This window comes from Macrobrachium rosenbergii, chromosome 31 (genome assembly GCF_040412425.1).
Source record: "Macrobrachium rosenbergii isolate ZJJX-2024 chromosome 31, ASM4041242v1, whole genome shotgun sequence".
Lineage (NCBI taxonomy): Eukaryota > Metazoa > Arthropoda > Malacostraca > Decapoda > Palaemonidae > Macrobrachium > Macrobrachium rosenbergii.
In genome coordinates, this window is record NC_089771.1 from 29,410,384 (window position 1) to 29,425,628 (window position 15,245).

At 37.3% G+C, this 15,245-nt stretch overlaps 1 protein-coding gene across 2 annotated transcripts in view; it reads right to left on the minus strand.

Annotated features, from left to right (window-relative positions):
* Window positions 1-15,245, minus strand: part of LOC136855494 (protein IWS1 homolog) — a 44,254-nt gene that overhangs the window by 15,553 nt on the left and 13,456 nt on the right. Inside the window, exons 1-2 of one of the 2 annotated variants that reach the window (XM_067132579.1) lie at window positions 9,159-9,684; window positions 8,396-8,487 (exon numbers count right to left, since the gene is read on the minus strand). In XM_067132579.1, coding sequence (XP_066988680.1) covers window positions 8,396-8,487; window positions 9,159-9,594 — 528 coding nt within the window. In that variant the 5' untranslated portion in view covers window positions 9,595-9,684. Of the gene's footprint in view, window positions 1-8,395; window positions 8,488-9,158; window positions 9,685-15,245 lie in introns of those variants that run through there. The other variant, XM_067132578.1, reaches the window with a different exon arrangement.

Genomic DNA, 15,245 nt, shown 5'->3' on the forward strand with positions numbered 1-15,245 from the left:
TGCTTCCTTGCATTAAAAAACGGGTTTTAATTTTTTTTTCCACGGTGATTCCATTATCCAATTCTTTGTTTAAACAGGAGCGCGGATGTTCGATCATTGGAACTGTTCTTAAATGACCCGAGTTTAGTTATATTCATACAAAATATATGAAAACATTTAGTTATATTCATATAGAATATATGAAAAACATTACTGAAATTATTCATACAAAATATATGAAAAACATAACTGAAATTATTCATACAAAATATATAAAAAAAAAACAACTGAAATTAAGCGAAACTTTATCAAATGAAAAAAGTCAACTGTTTAAAAACATATTTTTACCGTGTAATGAAAATAAATGTTGTGACTGCCGTTGTATTTTAAGGGAGTTAAAATTCAATTTAAAAAAATCAGCGAAATTTATATCTGTGTATACTAAGCATGAATTTCCGCCTTGACTATTGCGTGTAATATAAAATAACGAATTTTGCACAGGTATATGACTGTAAAGTAATATAAAATAAAGTATTTTAATATATTATTATAAACCATATGATATATATCTTTCTAGACCAAATGAAAAACATAACTCACTGATTTTGACTTGACTGTATTCCCTAGATAGTTCTCTCCCTCCCTCATTCATGTGTACCTCCCTCTCGCTCCCTAAATCTCCCTCCCTCCCCCTCCCCCCCCTCACTGCACGACATACAGCTTCCAGTCTCGACTCATAAAAGATGAAAGAAAACAGCAGCCCACATTGGCATTCTCGGCCACTTATTAACCCATTTAAATCTTTCCCTTGGCCTTACCGTTAATCCCTTGTTTATGGTTTTGCCTGAGGACTGTCATTTATTGTATTGTTTTTGCTTTCTTTCCATGCTGCCCCATCCAAATGGTAGCTTGAAGACAGCTGGATTACGTTTTTAAACATTTTTAATCAGTAAAGCGACCGCAAGGCAGGTAAAAGAACAAATACGCCGCATCTCTTTATTTCGGTGAAAACGATCAGGTTCTCAATGAAAGTGTCTGAAGTCAGATGTGTTTTTAATGTGTTTTAAACTCGTGGCTACACTTTGGAAAACTTTCATCTGAGTGGGGGTCTGCTAAGCGCATACTCTTTTATCATACCAGTGAGACATTTGCCACCATGGTGCAAATTTTCCGAGAGCAGTATCTTCCAAACAAAACATCCGATTTTAATAAAGTCTGCGCCATTTTGATGAAAATTTATCACATTACCTCATATCCTTAAATCATTTCATTATTTTGTTTAGCTTTCGAGCGACGGTACAAAAACGTAAGGTAATTCTGTGCCATGCGCCGTGTCATTCTGCAAACCTATACTTGTGCCGAGCCTTATGAGCGATTTTTTATTTATTTATTTTTTTTTTTAATTGGCTACGTTGCCACTTGGATATCTTCAAAGCAACTTTTCATCTCTGTTACATTCCGGTCACAACCTTTTAGTCCACGCGGCTGACAACAACAAGGTCCTTTTCATTTATCTCCTCATAGTCTTTCACTCTAAGATCGCTAGGGTGGGGCCAGGGAAAAGAATTATACGGCGTCGCCAGATCTAGTAATCCTCTGAAATCTCTCCCTCGAGGTCAATACCTTGTTTATGGCTTTACCTGAGACCTGTCATTTACTGCACTCCGTTTACCCAAAGAAACAGCGTTGAGTAAAATTTGGTTGTTCCGAATGATTTTCATTTCTTTGTGCACTTCATGAAATAACAAGCAAAACTTTCAATCGTAACAATGAGAAGTTTGACAAGGCACGAATTCAGTTTGACAAGGCATCTTATAGATGCTTGAAAGACTGTTTGACAAGGCACGAATTCAGTTTGACAAGGCAGTTCTGGCTAATTTCCTTCTTCAACCACTGACATTACAACAAGTAAGAATAGATTACAATAATGTCGTGATAGTAGCGTACACAATCATAATAATGTTGGTAATGTAAACATACATACAAACGCTCAAGAAAGTTTTGAATTTAATAAAAAAATATTGACAGTTCTGGTTTTTGTTTACTTCTTCAACCACTGGAGGGGGAATACAGCAACAAGAATAGATTATATAAAATGAGAAAGTCGAGAGATAGAATAGGCAGCTTATAAAATCATAATAATGTTGGTAATGTAAACATACATACAAACGTAATTGCTCAAGAAAATTGTTATGAATATTGATAAAAAATATTAGAATAGGCTTGCTTATAAAATGTGTGTGTGTGTGTGAGAGAGAGAGGAGAGAGAGGGAATATAGAAACATTAGAATAGGCTTGCATATAAAATGAGAGAGAAAGAGAGATATATTCATAAAAATATTAGAATAGGCTTGCATATGGTGTTTGGATCGGGCATGGCGGCAGCCTTCCCCTCTTTAATCTTTTCAACACCACTCGCAGCCTCAGGGCCCAGTATTTCTTAAACAAGGCTTTTAAGCCTTTCATCACGGGCGTAGTGACCTTATCGAAACATCCATCGTCGGTACGCGGAGGTCCTATCTTCCGAGCTTTCACTAACTCATTCAAACTCTTTTGGCGACCTGGACTCACGATTTACAACACTAACAGTCATGATTATTAATAAAATATCAAGCGCAAAGATAACATTCGTAACACGAAAACTGCAGGAGCATAATGGGTGCCGGTGGTCTGTTCAAGAAAGGCGCCCGGGAGACAATGAGTTGATGCGTCGCTTACCACCGATATGCCCGGAAGCGTCAGCTTCGACCAATCACAACGGGAGACAATACAAGCCTCCCTCCCAACTGTTACTATTTCCCAGTCCTTTAAATAGTCGTTTTAGCCGTTTCTTCCCACGCTGCCAAATGACCGCGGCTGGAAGGGACCACGTGTTTAAAACCTTTAACTCCTTATCCTCGGGAACAGTAACAATTGTTGTTTAGGCCTCTAATCCATGACATCCAAAGTTAAACCGCTTATAAGGGTATCTGAACTACAAGTTCTATTTCTTTCAAAACGAGATCAGTAGAAAATGCAAAAGAATATCGTCCTAACTTCTTACTAACAAGATGTTTTCATAATTAGATTTGCATTTATTGAGCAAGATAGAAAGAAAAGAAGTTTAATTTTATGATTGCGAGTCTAGCGTATGTTTTTTTCTTTCTTTCCTCACGTCGCGTAGTCCATTGTTTTGCTGCTTCCGAGGCCATTTAAAATCTCTCTTGGCTTTGTCATGGGATAATCCTTGCCTTCTACATTGAACTTGAGACTGCTTAATGTATATACATTTGTTTGCCAGTTCTCATCTCCTCTTTATATGTGAATAATAACATAGACATATATATACATACACACACACATGCAGCATTTTTCTCTGCAACCATTATATCCGATGTTTTCTTTCAAGCCATCGGGGACTTCTTTTCCCGCGTAGAAATCTAACACAGTTACAGTTCGACGCAAAACACTCTTCAGAGACAACGAAGATGTTCCAGAAAAATGGCATCGTCAAATTGTTCTAGCACCTCTTTGCATATTCTGTTGATTGTGGTTTATGGTAGTTTGTGCAGTCTGTCTCAAAGCTTTTCTGACATCAGTGAAAGGACCACTGTTAGTTTTGTTTATTTTATTTATAGAAAAGTACCATAATACATTATGAACCAACCACCTTGCCTCTACATGAGCTGAGGGCATTTTAACACGTCAGAGTCCTTTAGGAAAACTGGCACCGTAGTTCAGAATGTGTGCCACTTTTAAAAAAAAAATATTGTTGACATTGTTACCAATTGCAGAGATATTACAAGAGGTCTTAATATTACAAAAAAGAAAATATACAACTGATTATTTCAGTTGTAAGTTGGTAGAGCATTCATTCACAAAACAACTTGCCCTGTCCAAAAGGATTAGAAGGTTTGGTAATGGGAAATTTCTCTCTCTCTCTCTCTCTCTCTCTCTCTCTCTCTCTCTCTCTCTCTCTCTCTCTCTCTCTCCAGGGGCAAAGAAGGTACAGTATACCATCGTGCAGCTAATTTTTTTTTCTTCTTACTTTCTTGTTTTTATTTTTCTCTACCAGTTTTGGCGATCCAAGTGGCCCCGAGCTTGGAAATTACAGTATCGCCAATAACTATCAACCCTGTTATTCACTTTTGGGGAGAGAGAGAGAGAGAGAGAGAGAGAGAGAGAGAGAGAGAGAGAGAGAGAGAGAGAGAGAGAGAGAGAGAGTTTCTTGATGCATCCCAGTTATTCTTTTTTGGAGAGCGATTCTTGATCAATAGTACTTTGTGTGTGTGTGTGTGTGTGTGTGAGAGAGAGAGAGAGAGAGAGAGAGAGAGAGAGAGAGAGAGAGAGAGAGAGAGCTGATAAATGCCATTTTATTTTAGGTAGCAAGAGCGTTTCGTGATTTAACCCTTATTCTATTTATCAGAGAGAGAGAGAGAGAGAGAGAGAGAGAAGGGATTCATAAGGACCCTGTTCAGTGCCTTTTTTTACGAGATTAACGACCATGTGGCGCACGGCGCGGTTGGGGGGGGGGTCGGGGGCTGGGGAATGTTTAGAGCCCACACGAATGTGGTCGTAAGGCCGGCGAAATATTACCTTTGGTCGGGATTTGTGTCTCTGATTGCGAGGCCCCAAGGCAACCCGCGAAGCTTCACCTGACTGTGTCCGTTGATGGGGAACGTTGATAGCAAACGTTTTGAAAACGTTGATAGCAAACGTTTAGGAAACGTTGATAGCAAACTTTTATGAAAGGTTGATAGGAAACATTTATGAAAAGTTGATAGCAAACACTTAGGAAGTGTTTAGGAAACGTTGATAGAAACATTTAGGAAACGTTGATAGCAAACGTTTAGAAACGTTAAAAATTTAGCAAACGTTTATGAAAAGTTGAAGCATTTAGTTGATAGAAACGTTGATAACGTTAATAGCAAACGTTTAGGAAAATTTAGGAAAATTTAGGAAACGTTTATGAAAAGTTGATAGCAAACATTTAGCAAATGTTTAGTAACGTTGATAACAAACGTCCAGGAAACGTTGATAGCAAACGTTTAGGAAACATTTAGGAAACGTTGATAGAGAAAATTTAGGAAACGTTTATGAAAAGTTGATAGCAAATGTTTAGGAACGTTGATAACAAACGTCCAGGAAACGTTGATATCAAACATTTAAGAAACGTTGAAAACAAACGTTCAGGAAACTTTCATAGCAAACGTTTATCCCGTGATGAAGGAGTTAATTCTGAATTGATTCGAAGCTGTATTTACTAAACACGGCAATAATGTTCATTCGCCTTGTCTTGGTATTAATAACTTTGCTCTACGGAAAAAATGTTATGATTGCGTTGCTGTATGTTTGCATTTTATTAACAATCCTTAAACAAAGGATGTTATGAATTTAAACTTTTTTTTTTTTAATGCGACTGTGGTGACAGTTTCACTTTCTTTCATGAGAATATTTTGTGAATGGTCCCCACCCGCCCCATTACCAGTCGAGCAACAACCAGGTACCTGATTCGCTGCTTGGGCCAAAAGAGAGAGAGAGAGAGAGAGAAGAGAGAGAGAGAGCATAAACTTGGGGTAATATTTATGTAAAACTAAAACCCAATCGCCTCCCTTCATGAGAGAGAGAGAGAGAGAGAGAGAGAGAGAGAGAGAGAGAGAGAGAGAGAGAGAGACTTCCTCCTCCTCCTCCTCCCTCCTCAACCCCTGCCTTTTTCGAGGTAGTTTGGTCACTTAAAACTCACCCTCCCTCAGGTAAGAGCAATTTTCCCCGACCCTGGCCATTGCAAATGGACGAAACTGCCTGCAAGGGATTATGACCGATTCTGCGGGTCATCGGAAGGATTACTTTCCCTGTCGCCTCCGAAGATTCTTGTGTCTATGATTTTATAAGCGTGGATCTTGTCTGTTTGTATTTTCTAATTGTAGTCATTTCTCTGCTTCGGTATTGTTGGTAATGCTGTTGTAAGCAGCAGGATTATTATTATTATTATTATTATTATTATTATTATTATTATTATTATTATTATTAACTTCAGAAGTTCAAGCGAAGGTGCAGTGCACTACTACCCTAATATATTTCAACTTGTATTTTAATATCTTACTTACATTTTTATTTATTTATTAATTTGTTAATTTATCTGTTTTTCTAATAACTTATCTCCTCTTTCTTTATTTCCCATTACCTTCTGTTACTTATTTCCAATGAACGCCATAATATTCTTTAGAAGCTTGAATTTCAAGTCAGTAGCCCCTGTGAGCTTGTTCCATATGAATAGGGTTCATCTTCTGAATAATAATAATAATAATAATAATAATAATAATAATAATAATAATAATAATAATAATAATAACTTTATTCATATGGAACAAGCCCACAGGGACTACTGACTTGAAATTCAAGTTCCAAAGATATGGTGTTTATTTGAAAGAGGTAACAGAAGGTGACAGGGAATATAGAAAACCATACCTTATTGTGTTTTTTCATTAACAATCAGTTACCAATGAAATACAATGAATAAAAAACATAAGCATATCTGATATTTATGTTTTTATTCATTAACATTTTCAGAGGCTTACTTTGTAATGTAACAACAACGAACGCTTGCTAATACAATTTTAATCTAATTAGTCATTTAGGATCAACACACTTTCCCGTATTACTATTTTCCCGGTTCGAGCCTCTAAAACGGAGGAAAATAACACTTACGGTAGCCTTGGATAGAGCCTCTTTTAGGTAAACACTAGGTCAAGTTTACGCCCTTCTTGCGAGTCCATGATTCATTGACGCAATGTGAAATTTTCATAAGCGAGTTCCGACTGTTTATTTTAATTCCTTTGTCTAATATTTAGTGTATTTATGACGAGTAAATAGTAAATTTGAAGCCGGTTGCACGTTCTCTTTTTCCAATTGCCTGATAAACTTTTAATTTGAGAGTTTGTTCAGTGAAGTTGTTTTAATCGGTAGTAACTTTCGGGAAAAAATATAAAATATACAAAAAATATATATTCACTTCTTCATTCATACACTGAGTACTGAATGAATCGCTGAGCAGAAATCTTCCACAGTATTAGGTCTTTTCTACAACTCCACAAAACCTTTCCTGTAGGGGGGCAGTGCCATTAGTGCCCCTCATGCGGTGCACTGTAGGCATTGCATAAGGTTCTTTGCAGCGTGCCTTCGGCGCCTAGCTGCAGCCCCATTCGTTCCTTTTACTGTACCTCCTTTCGTATTCTCTCTTCCATCTTACTTTCCACCCTAAATTCTATATTAAATTCAATTCAATACAACTTTCTCCAACTGAATCAATTGAACTATGACTCATGTAAATAGTACGTTGACCCGCCATTCAATAAGAAATCTAAACATATATCACAACTAACTATTTTAACAAATCCTTTTTTCATGTAATGTAAATATATGTTACGATCAGGGTTGTATTTTTAGGGGGTTAAAGTTCAATAAGAAAAAATCTAAACATATATAAATTTTGCAGAAATATATAAACCGTGTAATCATAAATTTTGCAGAGATGATGTTGCAATTCTGTGTAATATAAAATCAAGATATTTTGCCGAAATAAATTTTGCAGTGGTTGCAAACTGTAATATAAATTTTGCAGAAATATAATGGTTGCAAACCGTGTAATAAAAATTTTGCAGAAATATAATGGTTGCAAACCGTGTAATATAAATTTTGCAGAAATATAATGGTTGCAAACCGTGTAATATAAATTTTGCAGAGATATAATGGTTGCAAACCGTGTAATATAAATTTTGCAGAGATATAATGGTTGCAAACCGTGTAATATAAATTTTGCAGAAATATAATGGTTGCAAACCGTGTAATATAAATTTTGCAGAGATATAATGGTTGCAAACCGTGTAATATAAATTTTGCAGAAATATAATGGTTGCAAACCGTGTAATATAAATTTTGCAGAAATATAATGGTTGCAAACCGTGTAATATAAATTTTGCAGAGATATAATGGTTGCGAGCCGTGTAATATAAATTTTGCAGAGATATAATGGTTGCAAACCGTGTAATATAAATTTTGCAGAAATATAATGGTTGCAAACCGTGTAAGATATGAACAAAAACCCTAGCATACTCATACAGGTACTATTATTCACCTGCAGTTCTTACAGTTGTCTCTTGTATCGCCTAATCATCATACAAAAAGTAATTAAAAAGTCCCGTTGACCTTTCCTAGATAGTGACCCCCAAGGGTTTGGTTTTAACCCGGTATGTATCCACCTCTGCGGAGTGTTTAGCACAAGCCCGTTGGGGATTACAGTAAAGACGTAAACAAAAGACTGTAAATATCATGAAGATAATGACCCCCAAGAAATATTAGTCCTAGATGACGACCCCCGAAAAGCCTTGGGGGTCACTATCTAGGAAACATCCAAAAGTCGAATGTTGTATATTCTCACCTGATTACTGATAGTGGTGACATTTTCTTTCCCCGATGTTTTCGATGTTGGAGCGTCATTGGAACTGGTGGAATCTTTTGATGTTTCTCCGTCTGAAATAAGAAAAAACTTTCAGTTAGCAAATTTTCCGTCTTTATATAATAAAATGATTAAATATAATGTGTGGTTGTATATATGTGTGTGTGTGTACTATATATATAGCCAATATTCTGTCTTGATATAATAAAATAATGAAATATATGTATATATATATATATATATATATATATATATATATATATATATATATATATATATATATATATATATATATCACATATGGCCCTCTTCATCTCCTCAACATTACGTGGCTGGGTCTCACAAACTTTATCTTTCATAACCTTCCACACACGTTTTCTATTGGGTCAAGGTCAGGTGAGTTGCCTGGCCAGTCTAACAGTGAAACATTGTTGTCAGCTAACCACTTTTTAACTTTCTTACCCCTGTGAGGTGGAGCCCCATCCTGCATGACATGCACGTTCATTAAAACAATTAATCATGTGGTCTTTCAAAATATTCAGGTAATTAGTACTATTCACAGTTTCATCTTTAGGCATGAAATGGAGTTCACCACAACACCTGCACCACTAAATGCTCCCCACACCATGACACTGGGCGGACGTTTAACAGTTTTCACAGTGAATTTTGGGTGGTACTTTGGACATAGCTCTGACGAGTCTCAAGGTCGATTCATCAGAAAACATGACCCCTCTCCACTACTCACTTGTCCAGGCAAGATATTTCATGCAAAAAGCTTTGCGTTTCTTCTTCATATCGTCGTTCAACATGGGTTTCTTAGCAGCATGGCAGCAGCGAAGGTCAGGGTCCTTCTGAAGGCGGTGTTGGATTGTACGAACAGCAACATTTTGCAGCAGAGTGGGCATCTTTTTCTTTAAGGCAGCAGCTGTAATTGATGGATCGTTCATAACCTCAAGTTTCAAGAGCTTGTCTGTATGTGGGGAAGTCTTCCTAATCCTCCCAGAACCAGGTTTCCTCTTCGGGACCTCTCCTGGCTGGAGTCCCACAGAAGCCTTCTTCAGGACGTAAATGCATTGTCTTGAAGCCCCAATATCTTGCGCCACACGAATTACTGACACTCCCTGCTCAAGGAGTGTCAAGGCACGAGCTTTTTCAGCATCAGTAAGCCTCTTCCGCCCCATATTAGCAGTTGGTATCACTGCTACAGCACTCCAAAAGTAGACAAAAAGTAGGGACAGAAGTGGTCTGACATAAAACCACTCTCATCCATAGCTGAGTCAGCACTGAGTCTGTGTGATGTTTTGAGTCACTTCTGAGGGTGTTTTGAACTGCCAGACGTATGAGCAAACCCCGCCACCCAGTAGCCTGACCAGCGCAACCAAAATGTTTACATGTATTTTTTGCTGTCAATTTTTCCATTGAATTTTTGCTGTCAACATTTCCTTTGCACCCACTGTATATACAGTATATATATATATATATATATATATATATATATATATATATATATATATATATATATATATATATATATATATATATGGTGCAGTGGCGTCGACCTCTGAATGTCTACATCCTACTAGAAAAGGAGGAGGAGGAGGAGGAGGAGAAGAGGCAACTTCAATAAAGATTCTCCCTCCTCTGCTTTATCACCTTCTTAGTCGCTCATTGCATCCCCCAAAAAACTCGTATTCAGGGGCCATTGGTGGTCTTCACAAAACGACGAGATGGGTAGGAGGGGTGGGGGAGGGGGGTTTGTGTCCGTCATTTCAATTTCGCCCCTTTTATCCTGACGCTCAAGTGTCAGAATGGCCTTCCATGGTAGTCTCTGCCGCGCGGCATTTTACAGCGGTACTTAGCTGTGAGCAAAAATGTCTTTAAATATTCAGAGAGAGAGAGAGAGAGAGAGAGAGAGAGAGAGACCCTTTATGATTTTTTAAAGAAAATGTCTAGCTATCTCGGAGGCAAACGCATCCCTAATCTCACAGCATCCCAGAGGAAGGGAAGATGCCTCGCAATCACCCTCTCCCCCCCCCCCCTCCCCAAACCCCTTCCCTCTTTAGCGGGGATGCGAAAATGATCCCTAATAACCTGCGGCAGAAGAGGAAAAATGACAATAACAGTTCCCTTGCTCCTGAAGCACCTCTTTACGACAGCGCCGATGTCCAACATTCGACCTTGCGACCTGAAGCCGTAAGGGCGAAAACGAGACGACGGATTCTCTCTTTTTTGTCCATTTACAGTTGGTGCCCGTATGGCCTACTACTCTTGTTTTCATGAGTATGAAATTCCATTTGCTTCCAATACGGCCCCGTTATGCTGCATGGTCCGATAATATCTTCTTCCGCCACTGTTGTGTTCCGTATCTGTGATTCAGTGTTCTGTGTGCATAATTCTACGGGACCCCCAACAAAGTGAATTCATTCTACAGTTTCCCCAACGAAGTGAATTCATTCTACAGTGAATTATTTCTACAGTTTTCGCGACAAAGTGAATTCATCCTACAGTTTTCCCCCAACAAAGTGAATTCAGTCTACATTTTCCACGAGGTGAAATAATTCTTCAATGAATTAATTCTACAGATTACCCCCAACAAAGTGAATTCATTCTACAGTTTCCCTGAAAAAAAAATATATATATACAACGAAGGATTTGTGTTTGAAACTGATATATATATATATATATATATATATATATATATATATATATATATATATATATATATATATATATATATATATGTATATATATATATATATATATATATATATATATATATATATATATATATATATATATATATATATATATATATATTCACAACAAATCACGTCCTATTTCCAAGGCGAGTCATGAAATCCTATTGGGTTTCCAGAAACCGCAGACATCCCCGATCTTTTCTTTCTTCCATAACCACACCTTCAACCAGGAGGAAATAATTCGATCACAGGATACGAAACGATATACACTGGTAGTGGAGCCACGTATCAGGATTTCGTCTGAAACCGAACTCTTAAAAAACTCGTCGGATATGAGAGAGAGAGAGAGAGAGAGAGAGAGAGATTTTATTAATACTATTTTGTATAAGAAAGAGAGAGAGAGAGAGATTTTTTATTTATACCATTTCGTACAAGGAAGAGAGAGAGATTTTTATTAATATTCTGTATAAGGAAAGAGAGAGAGAGAGATTAATGCCAGAGAGAGTATAAGAGAGAGAGAGAGAGATTTTTTATTAATACCATTTTTGTACAAGGAAGAGAGAGAGAGAGAGAGATTCTTAATCAATACCATTTTATATAAGAGAGAGAGGGGGGAGGGAGAGAGAGTTTCTTGATTATTACCATTTTTGTATGAGAGAGAGAGAGAGAGGGAGAGAGAGTTTCTTGAATAATACCATAAAATAGAAAAGAGAGAGAGGGAGAGAGAGAGAGAGATTCTTGAATAATACCATCTTGTAGAATTTACAGAGAGATAAAGAGAGAGGCGTCAGTCTTTATATAGTCACACTAAATATACACAGTCTTATCACGCATATCAGTGATAAGGACCACCGTGAGGTGTACGAGACTTTTGAAGTTAAGATAACACGATGCTACGTGAGGTGTAAAATATTTACAGCAATCATAAGTTTCGTATATATGGTATGACGCTTGGAAGTTGCACCGAGAGATTTTAAAACTCTGTACACTGACTCCATGTGAGAAGTATTATTATTATTATTATTATTATTATTATTATTATTATTATTATTATTATTATTATTATTATTATTATTCAGAAGATGAATCCTGTTCATATGGGACGAGCCCACCACAGGAGCCATTGGCTTGAAATTCAAGCTTCCAAAGAATGTGGTATTCTTTAAGAAGAGGTAAGAGGAAGTACAGGGAAATACAGAAAGATCTCACTTACTGAGAAAGAAAAAAATACACTAATATATTAATAAATAGATAAAAATTAATAGAAATTCAAGGTGAACAGTATTAGGGTAGTAATGCATCGCATTTTCGCTTGAACTCTTCAAGTTCCAATTGCACGATATCCTGAGTAGGGAGACTTGTTCCACAGTCGAACGGTGTGAGGAATAAAGGCCCTCTGGAACTTTGGAGAAGTTCGACAGCGGGGCAAATGTATAACAAGGATAAATTGAAATTAGTCCAATTTTTACGTATGCAGTGCAGGATATAAATACTTATATAGTGTTTTTTATGAGACATACTGTATATATATATATATATATATATATATATATATATATATATATATATATATATATATATATATATATATATATATATATATATATATATATATATATATATATATATATAATATACATATATATTTATAGCATGTTTCTCTGCGTTACATGTAACATATCATTAAGCAATATGTATAACGAAAGAGACCTTGATGTTATGGCAGATGAATATCGCATGATTGTATTTATAAATATGTTTATGGCTGGTGTCGAAACGCTTAGCAAGACGTATAATGCAAGTGACTACAATATATTCGGTTTTCATCTAAAAATAATAAAACGGTTTTTCATCCACAACCCACCAAAACCGCATAAATGGTACCCTTTAAAAATTATAAAAGTAAAAAATAAAATAAAAAATCAGTATAATAACTAAGTATTTATTATTATTATTATTATTATTATTATTATTATTATTATTATTATTATTATCCCGAAAACCCTCCTGCACCAACATTAAGCGAGATATGATAACGGGCGTTTCGGGGCTTTCGTTTGCCGACTGGGATCAAAGTCTTCTTTCTCTGGCGGGATTTTCGACCTTCTTGTCATCCTTAAACTGATGACATTCAGATGCCCATAAACGTTTATGCATTGCTTTTGGTCTACAGACTTGAAAACAGGAAAATAGGAAATTGCCCCATTGTTTGGAATCGGTAATAGGGTTTTTTCTCTTGCTCTCGGTGTTAGAGATTTGATTTTCTCTCTCTCTCTCTCTCTCTCTCTCTCTCTCTCTCTCTCTCTCTCTCTTTGTTGGTTGCTTTCCTATATATTCATTCGTGTTGATTTTGACGACCTCTCTCTCTCTCTCTCTCTCTCTCTCTCTCTCTCTCTTTGTTGGTTGCTTTCCTATATATTCATTCGTGTTGATTTTGACGACCTCTCTCTCTCTCTCTCTCTCTCTCTCTCTCTCTCTCTCTCTCTCTCTCTCTCTTTGTTGGTTGCTTCCTCCTACATATTCATTCGTGTTGATTTTTGACTCTCTCTCTTTGTTGGTTGCTTTCCTATATATTCATTCGTGTTGATTTTGACGACCTCTCTCTCTCTCTCTCTCTCTCTCTCTCTCTCTCTCTCTCTCTCTCTCTCTCTCTGTGTGTGCGTCTCAAGACAAACAAACATATCTCCAGATCGGTTAGTGTCTGGGTGTATCGCACTTTCATTGTGGCTCCATCTTTTATTCGGACATAATCTCTCGACAAAGGCGCCTTTTTTTCCACATCTCCAGAGAGCCGAAGGTACGAACGTGTTTACCCATCCTTTATATATATTTGTTTTTCCATTTTTTACTATTTTTCCTCAGTAAAGGCGGAGGATTGGGAGGAGGGACAGGGAAGGCGAATGCGGAGGGAGAAATTGAACTGCAAAGAAGGAGAGAGAGAGAGAGAGAGAGAGAGAGAGAGAGAGAGAGAGAGAGAGAGATCGAACTGACTGCAAAGGGAGAGAGAGAGAGAGAGAGAGAGAGAGAGAGAGAGAGAGAGAGAGAGATCGAACTGCAAAGGGGAGAGAGAGAGAGAGAGAGAGAGAGAGAGAGAGAGAGAGAGAGAGAGAGATCGAACTGCAAAGGGGAGAGAGAGAGAGAGAGATCGAACTTCGAACTGCAAAGGAGAGAGAGAGAGAGAGAGAGAGAGAGAGAGAGAGAGATGACGTAAAAGGAATTGAGAAAAAAGGGGGAACTGAATTGCAAGAAAGAGAGAGAGAGAGAGGTACAAGGAAAAGGAATAAGGCGGGAGAAATTAAACTGCAGGAGAGAGAGAGAGAGAGAGAGAGAGAGAGAGAGAGAGAGAGAGAGAGAGAGAGAGAGAGTTAAATAATGTGGTCTCCTGTGAAAAAAAAACGCCATTCATCTCTCGCTAATCGTTTTCAGGAGGTGTAGGCCGCAAGTGTTTGTACTAGTCCTAGACGCGGAAAAATTAAATGGTTAGCAAGCTATTTATAATGGTATGGTTTACAGTTACGAAGGTTTACACACACACACACACACACACACACACACACACACACACCACACACCAGCGAAAGCCTCCGTAATGGTCGATGAGGGACAAATTTTGACCTCAAATATCAAGTACACGTCCACTTTGTTACAGCGCATAGCGAGAATCAGGTGGATAATTCACGAGACGACATATTTGAGATTGATATGCGGAGGCGAGAAAGATCAATTAACCCAGTTAAAGAGGAAGAATTGTTGATTGTAGAAAAATAAACGTTTATTGTCCTCCCCAGAGAAGTAACTGCTTATCCTCACTAACGGTAAAAAAAAAAAAATTAATTTGAGAACAACTCTATTCAGAAGCACGAACAGTTTCGGAGCGTGATGCTCCTTCTTCAGTGCGGAGACATTAATGGGTTTTAGTGTCTCCAGACTGGAGACGGAGCATGGCGCTCCTAAACCGTATGTGCTTCTGAATATACTTGTTCTCCAATTCGTAGTCTTTTTCAACTAAATACATTTTATCTTCGAAAATTCACTCGACTGAAGTGAAATGAAATCTATAACGCCATGAAAATTACAACCCCCCCGACCCAAATCTGCTTGTAAAAATCTGCTAGTAGATTTTTACATGGGCG